Genomic DNA, 10,000 nt, shown 5'->3' on the forward strand with positions numbered 1-10,000 from the left:
CCTTTAACTCCTTATTTTCCAATAATTATTTATATATACTATCTCCTTATTTATTTATCCAATATATTCATGAATTAACTTTTCTCTTGAAGATATTTTGTACATCGTAAAAGCATGATTTGCAGAGAGGCATTATTTATGCAGAGAAGCATAACTAGCAGAGGGCATTTGCAGAGAGGCATTATTTGCAGAGAGGCATAACTAGTGTTGCGGTCAAAACTAATATTTTAAATTTTTTATATCAAATTATTAGATCGTTTTATGATGAGTATATAGCTATGCCCTCTACCGGCAATTCTCAGTTGCTAGAGCAACGGAATTGGGTCAAGTTCGATCAATAATGCATTTTTAATATTAGAAATAATGTAAAAACATACTAAAATGTTGGAAAAAATAATATTTAACCTTGGTGCAAGACCGTCAAGGTCACTGGTGTATATTTCTCATATGTTTTCTCATTCCCTTATGCGGTGCTTTCAGTTTTAATAGTTTTCATCTCAAGGTCACAACTTTTGTTTCCGATAGTCGGGTGACCTTGAAAAAGTGCTGTATTTTTGAAGTGCTCTAGCTCCTAGGGACTTGAGTTTAGGACCCTGAAAGTGGGGGTTGGGCATACTTTTCACTTCATACTCTAACCATTGGTGCTAGTCTCGATGCTCATTTCGTTCATCGACTTTGCAACTTTACCCTGAACGGCGGATTTTCCCTTTTTCGAATTCCATCTAGTTTTTGCCATATAATTATACGATCAATCAGTTGCGTTGTGTCAATACGCTTTCTAATTGTCACGAGCAATGCCAAAATTATGACAGCTTTTGATATGTGGGCGAATTCATACTTTCCATTTCAGTTATGAACAAACTTTAGTTAATATTTGAATAATACATTAAATTTTCCTGTTTTAAAGATTGTTTAGATGTCAAATGTTGTGTCAGAAATGTTTTATGTTAGTTTTTGATGAACCTTCAATTATCACGCCATATTGCTATGTTTAACGTTCAACTTCTCTACATAATCATTGTCTTAATATGGTTAATTTCATATTTACTTAATAATTTGCTATGTAAACAGATCAAATTCCTGAACAGAATACTCCCTTTAACTATAAATGTCAGTTATGTAATGTTTAATTACCACTCATAAATGTCATCTGGTGAACATATTACTAACAGAGCGAGCATTAGTGTAATTGGGGTCAAGTTGTATGACTTTTGAGTTACGAAATTCAAGTTATTTTGTTAAAGTTTTGCAAAAAATTCTAAGGAAATTACAGTCAAGAAAAGTTTCTAAAGCTTTAAACGAACCAGAACGTGCGTAAAGATATTTTTAGTTTTTCACTACTAATATCAGCCGTAATATTAATGGTCCGTATTCTCCCCGGACATTTAATAAGATAATATTTGTTTTTATTTATTATCAAAATGTTCAAGAAGTCGACAAAATCTCAGAAGGTTGCCAAGAAGTCGATGCCTTCTTCATCAGAACAACAAGCATCTTCCCAACAAAAAATCATCATTCCATTCAGACGTGGCCGTCAAGAGCACTCTTTGGACTTGGTTAATTTGAATCAGAAGTATGACCAACTCAGAAGAAAAAGAGAAGAGTTGATACGATTGTTGAAAGGAAACTATCGTCTTGCTCGAGCTAGATCTGAAGTTGACGCATACTTCGAAGAAGAAGACAAGTTACTCAATCAGCTGAGTAAAGTAGAGGCCAAACACGGTGTGACTGGTTGCTCTGAGGTAACAGAGAAATGTATGGACTATAGAAGTCGTCTAACGGATCACAAATGCTACATTTTGAATCTTTTCGATCTAAAAGCAGCAGCATCAGAAAACAGAATGGTTTCGTTTGGAGAAGTTTCAGTCTCCACATTCACCACATTGGCGGAAGATGCTCCAAATGAAGCAGTTCTAACGGACAGTACCCCTCAGGACAATGGCGTAAACCTTGTGAGCAGTGGCTCACAGAAAGAGAAAAGCGACAGGCCGACTCAAAACACAAGTCAAGTGGGTAAATCTGGTAATTACTCATTGGAGAACAAGCTTGCAAGAGAGGAGGAGAAGAGATTGCTAAAGCTCCAGAAAGTTGAAGAAAGACAGGAGAAGGCCAAAAAGAAGGCCAACATCGAGTCCAAAAAGCTTCAAATGGAGTTTGATAGAAAGCAAAGAGAGCACGAAGAACAGATGAGACAAGTTGAGGAAAAACTTCAACTTCGCTTGATGGAAGCCGAATTAGAAAATTCTTCTGGAGAGACTTCTGACAAATCTAAACAATCAAATGAAACAGAGTCTGATGACGAATTTTCCCCGAAAGAACTTCACGAGGAATACGATGAGTACGCAGAAAACCTCAAAGTTCAACTGCCAGAAGTGGAGCGTCCATCAAGTTCTTTTTTAAAGACAGATAGTTATTCGAATCGTTTAACAAAGTATCAACAGCAGTACAGTTCAGGAGAAGATATCGAAAATCCATTTGAGCAGAAAACAAGAATTCAAAGTACACCTCTGGGAAGCAGAGATAGACGATTTTCACCTGATAGATACGCCTATTCAAACTCATTCTTGTCTCCAAGGGACAACGGTAATGATATCTTTTCCCAACCAACCAACAATGGTAACAGAAGTTTGCCAAAATTAAAATTGCGCGAATTTGATGGTAATCCATTGGATTGGCCTGAATGGAGTGGAATGTTTCTGTCTACAATACACAGCAGCAGTATTAGTCGAGACGAGAAAATGAGCCATTTGAAGACATTGCTTGTTGGAAAAGCAAAACGAGCTGTCAATGGAATGGGCTACTCTGGAACAATGTACGATCAGGCTTGGAACACACTGCAAAGAAAGTTTGGCCAGCCTCATCACATTGTCTCTTCACAAGCCAAAATTCAGAACTTCCCACAGGTTAGATTTAGCGACTTATCATCCTTGATAGAGTTTGCTGATACGGTATCAACCTTTGTGAACATTCTACAGCAATTTGGGTACTCGAACGACTTGTTTTCTTCTAGTAACCTTGATATTGCGGTCAGCAAGTTGCCGTTAGATACAAAGCGTCGATGGTTTGCCTTTATAGAGGCCCCAACCAAAGCAAGACGAATACCAAACCTGGTCGAGTTTAATAATTGGTTGCAAGAAGACGCGCAAGTACATGAGCGATTGGTTCATTGTGCGCCTACATCGTAAAAATTCGAAACACAAACGACAAACTTCAGTAAGAAACCTGATTTCAAGAAAAATCCAAAGCCCAGCGATTCAGCCTTCAGTTCAAATGACGATAAAACTCGGACCGAAAACAAATGTCCTATCGAAGGTTTAAATCATAGGGTCTGGAACTGCGATAAGTTCAAGAACATGAAAATAGATGAACGATACAATGTCGTTAAAGAAAAGACGCTATGTTTTTGTTGTCTTGCTGATAACCATGCAGCAAAAGACTGTCCAAGGAAAAGAAATTGTGGCGTTGATGGCTGTGAGAAAACCCACAACAAGTTGCTTCACTACAAGAAAAGGTCGGAAAACTTGAAACCTATTAACAAGACTGAAGTGACTAATTTAACCAGCAATGTGGAGTCAATAAGAGGTTTAATGCAAATAGCACGTGTCAGAATCTTCGGAGATGAAGGACAATTCGAAGATACTCTTGCTGTTTGTGACACGGGGTCCACTCAGACTTGGGTGGATGAAGACTTGTTAGAAAAGCTTGAAATACGTGGAGAACCAGTGTCGTTAAATGTTACTGGAATTCACGGCACACAAATTACAACATGCAGAGCGGTTCATGCTACAATTGGGCCGGCTAACTGTATGCAGGACAAAGGAAAGCTACTCACAATTCACAGTCAAAAGAACTTGGAAGTTGGAACAAGCGTTTACAATGTCCAGGAGATGAAAGAAAAGTATCCCTACTTGAAATGTGTGGGTTTCAAGCAGATCGATTTGAAGAAAGTTGCGATCATTCTAGGCCAGAATGCTTATGAACTGATTCGACCCGTTGAATACAAAAATGGCGGTGAGATTAAACCGTGGGCTATTAAGTTACCACTTGGATGGACAGTCAGTGGTCCAGTTCCAATTAATCAGCTAAAACTCAGCGCAGCGTGTCATGTAGCCAACAATGACGACATGAAACTAGCTGAAGTTGTCAAGAAGTGGTGGGATATGGAGTCCTACGGAACACTTAAAGTTGCCGACAAGAGAACAAAAGAAGACAAACTAGCCACCGAGATTCTAAGTTCAACGATCAAATTCAACGGCGAACGATATGAAGTTGGTTTATTGTGGAACGGTGAACAAGCAGCTTTATCCAACAACTTTTCATCAGCTTTGGGACAACTTCGAGGGTTGCAGCGTCGATTACAGACAGACGAATTACTTAAAGTGAAACATACAGAAACAATTAACTCAGATCTTAGTAAAGGATATATCTCAATTCTTTCTAGCACCGACTTGGCAGCAACAATCAATCAACAAGTCTGGTATGTACCACATCACCCAGTTTTGAATCCTCACAAACCCGACAAAGTGAGAAGAGTATGTAACGCAGCCAGCAAATTTCGCGGGACAAGTCTCAACGACATGCTTTTAGCAGGTCCGGATTTGCTAGCCAGTCTGATGGGAATCTTGGCACGATTCCGAGAGAACCGATATGCTTTGAGTGCCGACATTGAAGAAAAGTTCCTTCAAGTTGAAGTCAGACCGGAAGATCGAAAGTTTCTACGATTTCTATGGTCAGAATAAAATGACCGATTAGTAACGTATCAGTACAACAGACATATATTTGGCGCTAAATCGTCTCCAACTTGTGCAAACTTTGCGCTACAAAGATGTGCAACGGACAATGCTGAAAATTCAGATCGAGCTAGTTACATAGCATGCCATAACTTCTATATGGATGATCTACTTGTCTCGATGCAGAGTCGGGAAGAAGCTGCTGACGTCAAAGCAGAATTAATTGCTCTTTTAGCAAAAGGTGGTTTCAAACTAAATAAGTGGGCTACTAATTTTGATGAAGATGAAGTACATGACAAGGCCCTGACGATTCTTGGATTAGAATGGAACAATAAAACCGACACGCTGAAAGTATGCAGAGGTTTACAGTTTAAGCCTGAAAAATATTGGACCCAGCGAAAAGTGCTATCAATTGTCTCTAGCGTTTTTGATCCTTTGGGATTTCTAGCTCCATTTGTTATCCGTGGAAGAATAATCCTGAAAGGCATATGGCAGACAAGAGGACAACAATGGGACTCATTTATCGACGAGAACCTCAGTGATCAATTCTCGGATTGGGTAAGAGAATTGAATGCCGGTGAAGTGTTTGAAGCCAGCAGATGGTATGAAACGTCGAGCGAAAACATTCGAAATGAGTTACACGTTTTCGGTGATGCTTCAGAGGACGCATTTTGTGCGGTGGCATATCTTGTAACAGAAAACAATCAATCAGAGCGTAAAGTATCCTTTATCATAGGAAAAGCCAGAGTTGCACCTGTAAAGCATCATACAATTCCAAAACTTGAGCTCATGGCAGCATTAACCGGGAATCGACTGAAAGACACAATCATGAAGGAACACTCAATTCATTTCCATAAAGTTTTTATGTGGTCTGATTCTACAACAGTTATACAGTGGATAAGATCGAGCAACGAGAAACAGCCTACTTTTGTTGCAAACAGAGTAGCAGAAATACTCGACACTTCAACTGTGGACGAATCGCACCACGTGGAAGGTGCTAAGAATCCAGCCGACCTTGGAACAAGAGGTCTCAGCTTGGATGACATAGCCAACAGTAATTGGATCAAGGGTCCAGAATGGCTGCTACAACCAATCTTGTTAAACGAAGATAATCAGCTTCCAGCCGAGCAGGATATGAATGTTCAAGTTTACGTGGTAAACGAAGTAATTGGTGTAGTCGATTGGAAACGATACAGCCAATACAACCGATTGAGGCGAACAATTGCTTGGATTTTATCACTTGCCAGAAAGAACTCTGAAGTGCATTCACTACTAAAAGAAGCTGCACAACTGATTTGGAAATTAGTTCAGCTGGAAGTCTATTCTAAAGAAATTGATGACTTGAAATCCAAGAAAACAGTTTCTTCAAACAGCAAAATTGTTTCCTTATCTCCATTCATTGATTCTAACGGTGTCCTGAGAGCAAAAGGACGACTGAGGAGAACTAATTTACCATTCGAGACAAAACACCCTTTTATTTTGCTTAGCAAACATAGAGCAGTCGAATTGTTTCTGAGCTATCAGCACAAAATTTTTCATCACGAAGGGGTGGAGTATATTCGGAACGAAGTACAGAAGAAATTTTGGATATTTGGATTAAGAAGCGCGCTGAGAGCAGTGAAACACAATTGTGTAACATGTCGACTGTTTACTAGTGGTAAAACTCCACAGATGAGTGATTTACCGACACACCGAGTGACGAATAATGTCCGACCATTCACAAATACCGGTGTCGATTATTTCGGACCGTTTGAAGTAAAGATGTTCAGACGTACAATGAAGAAATGGGTGTGTCTCTTTACCTGCTTGAGTGTTAGAGCTGTTCATCTGGAACTGGTTGACAGCTTGGACACTGAAGCTTGCATTGGTGCTGTTCATAGGTTCATTGCAAGAAGAGGTCAACCTCAGTCAATAATCTCTGACAATGGAACAAATTTTGTTGGAGCGGCTAGAGAGTTCAAGGAAGCCTTCCAGGAGCTCAGGAAAGACGAAATAGCAAGTAGACTGGCAGAGGAGAGCATCAAGTGGTCCTTCAACCCGCCAGCAGCTCCTCACTTTGGAGGTGTATGGGAACGTCTTGTGAAATCTTGCAAGAAAGCTTTGTACAATGTTCTCGGCAAACAGAGCTTAACTGAAGACAGACTTCGCACAGTACTCTGTGTAGTTGAGCAGTTAATGAACAACCGACCACTTACGGATGTTAGTGGAGATGTCACCGATTTACAGCCACTGACACCAAACCACTTTCTGATAGGTCAAATTAGCATTAATTGGCCAAATGCGTTGTTTTCTGGAACTACTGCGAGTTACAGAAAGCTGTTCAGAGGTCAACATAGCATCCTAGTTGCCGTATGGAACCGTTGGATGTCTGAGTATTTGCCAAGCCTACAGCAGAGGAGGAAGTGGGCCAAGGAGGAACTTATCGAGCCAAAAACTGGTGACCTGGTTTGGATAGTCGATAAGAATGTGCATCCATTCAACTTCCCGTTAGGAAGAATTCAAGAAGTTCATAAGAGTGACGACCAAATAGCCAGATCAGCGCTAGTAAAAACTGCAACGGGTAGCTACAAAAGACCTATTGTGAAGTTGATCACTGTAAATTGTGACCGCAAGTGATGTTATTTTTGGATTTGTGACCAAAAACTGGGCCGGCTGTGTTGCGGTCAAAACTAATATTTTAAATTTTTTATATCAAATTATTAGATCGTTTTATGATGAGTATATAGCTATGCCCTCTACCGGCAATTCTCAGTTGCTAGAGCGACGGAATTGGGTCAAGTTCGATCAATAATGCATTTTTAATATTAGAAATAATGTAAAAACATACTAAAATGTTGGAAAAAATAATATTTAACCTTGGTGCAAGACCGTCAAGGTCACTGGTGTATATTTCTCATATGTTTTCTCATTCCCTTATGCGGTGCTTTCAGTTTCAATAGTTTTCATCTCAAGGTCACAACTTTTGTTTCCGATAGTCGGGTGACCTTGAAAAAGTGCTGTATTTTTGAAGTGCTCTAGCTCCTAGGGACTTGAGTTTAGGACCCTGAAAGGGGGGGTTGGGCATACTTTTCACTTGATACTCTAACCATTGGTGCTAGTCTCGATGCTCATTTCGTTCATCGACTTTGCAACTTTACCCTGAACGGCGGATTTTCCCTTTTTCGAATTCCATCTAGTTTTTGCCATATAATTATACGATCAATCAGTTGCGTTGTGTCAATACGCTTTCTAAATGTCACGAGCAATGCCAAAATTATGACAGCTTTTGATATGTGGGCGAATTCATACTTTCCATTTCAGTTATGAACAAACTTTAGTTAATATTTGAATAATACATTAAGTTTTCCTGTTTTAAAGATTGTTTAGATGTCAAATGTTGTGTCAGAAATGTTTTATGTTAGTTTTTGATGAACCTTCAATTATCACGCCATATCACTACTAATATCAGCCGTAATAACTAGCAGAGCGCATTTTGCAGAGACGCATTTAAATGCAGCGCGCTAGAATGAGATCAAAGAGTGGCGGCGTCCTTCAAATAACGATTAGCGTGGGTGTTACGCTTTCTGAGTAGCTTAAAGGCAGACTTAATTACATGTATGCACATATTGAAAACAGGATGTTAATTAACATGCGCATGAACAAAAGTCATCATGTACATATCAACTGCATAAATGATTGCTGAAAGTTACCCTTTTCATGGCATAAATTGCCATGATCTTGATACTGTCATCATAAACATAAAGCATGTTTTTTCCTGATTCAACGCTGAATTTTAAATGATCCCGACTCCGGGTTTCTCTTGTATTTTCATTCAAAAACTGAATAAACATATCAATTGTTCAGAGGCTTTTTACGATTCAGATCGCCACGAATAAAAAAAAGACGTCGAAATTTCACTATTTTTAATTTTCCATCTGCAAAATAAGCTCTTAATGTGCGTGCGAACATCAGTGACAGTTATTAGCAACCATTCTAAGGTGCTTCAAAATTGGAAAATTTTTACAACTGATCACGACGCCTACTTTTGGAAATAAGTTTGCGACAATAATTGATGACATTTTACAATTCTCAAAGTCACCATTTACCACGCTAGCCTCTTTTCGACAAATAAATCTAATTGCCAGAATTTGAAAACAACTCGTCAATTCGACATAAATCAACTTGTTCCCATATCCGTTAAATCAAATTTTGGGCTTTTTGTTCAGTCCCGTGCTAATGTTTTATCAAAGTTATCTACAAAAGCCTCCTCAAAAAACACAAAATTAGAAACAAAATTAAACTGAATTATTATTTGCAAACGCACATATCGGGGCCTAATTTCGTACATAAATATACATAGTTAAGAGAAATTCTTCACGGATCTGTTTCTATGTCGACAAAAATAAACTGGTCAACGTTTGGATAGTCGAGAAGAACTATAGAAAATGACTAATAAATACAACTTAGATTGAAACCTTTATTGATAGATTTCGTACGTACCGGAGTTCCTGACTCGCAGAAATTTTTGCAAAAGTTTAATTGTTTAGAGAAATTCACTTTAAAGTAATTGTTTTTTGAGCATTCTTCTCAAAATAAACAGCAAAGCTATTTAACTAGATTCAATCATTCTGAAAAGCTCAATTTTAACTATTTTGAAAAGACGTCCTGATAGATTTTTAGACAATTCTTCAAAAGAGTTTCTGTGGAGAGACCGAAATCCATGGTTCATAGTTTCCCATAGATTTCAGTCTCAAAGAATAATCCGGTAGCCAGCAAATTTAATAAAGTTTGAGTTTTTTCCACTTTCAGAAGATTTGTTAATTCTGTTTCTCAATTGAGTGGTCAAAGAAAAATAGTCTGGGCTCCAGTTTTCTGTTTTTCTATTTGAAGAGGATCGTTTTTAGAGCAGTATCGTGAGAAAGGTGTATGAAAAAATACAAGCCATGAACTAGACGTTTGTAAAACTAAAGCTGTATTTACGCGTCACTAGATTACTGATTTCAATTCAAACCGTTATTTATTTTTTCTTTTTTCGGACGTTTTCAAAACTATATTTAGTTTTACGCAGCTTTTTGGTAACGTAAGTGTATATAATATGTTCACATATAACTTTAGAATAAACTATTTACACACCGTTTTTCTACTCTGTAATCGTCACTGCTATTTATATAAACCAAAATTATATTTAGCTTAAATCAGAAGAATAATTCACAAGTTTGGCGTTGTTTGATTAATTACTATTCTGCGCAAAAATGGTACAACCGACCGTACCTGTACAAATTCCGGACGAT

The 10,000-nt window shown here is 38.3% G+C and overlaps 3 protein-coding genes across 3 annotated transcripts in view; all 3 read left to right on the forward strand.

Annotated features, from left to right (window-relative positions):
* Window positions 1–3,353: 3,353 nt before the first annotated feature.
* Window positions 3,354–4,739, forward strand: LOC142350470 (uncharacterized). The gene has a single exon (XM_075402321.1). The coding sequence runs from the start codon at window positions 3,354–3,356 to the stop codon at window positions 4,737–4,739; it is 1,386 nt and encodes a 461-aa protein (XP_075258436.1).
* Window positions 4,740–4,889: 150 nt separating this feature from the next.
* Window positions 4,890–7,346, forward strand: LOC142350471 (uncharacterized). The gene has a single exon (XM_075402322.1). It carries the CDS (start codon window positions 4,890–4,892, stop codon window positions 7,344–7,346), a length of 2,457 nt encoding a protein of 818 aa, XP_075258437.1.
* Window positions 7,347–9,876: 2,530 nt separating this feature from the next.
* LOC142350602 (uncharacterized) overlaps window positions 9,877–10,000 on the forward strand; it is a 3,050-nt gene continuing 2,926 nt past the window's right edge. Inside the window, exon 1 of the mRNA XM_075402492.1 lies at window positions 9,877–10,000. This exon is cut by the window's right edge and continues 483 nt beyond it. Coding sequence (XP_075258607.1) covers window positions 9,962–10,000 — 39 coding nt within the window. The 5' untranslated portion in view covers window positions 9,877–9,961.

Source organism: Convolutriloba macropyga, chromosome 12, assembly GCF_964194025.1.
Source record: "Convolutriloba macropyga chromosome 12, txConMacr16.3, whole genome shotgun sequence".
Classification (NCBI taxonomy): domain Eukaryota; kingdom Metazoa; phylum Xenacoelomorpha; order Acoela; family Convolutidae; genus Convolutriloba; species Convolutriloba macropyga.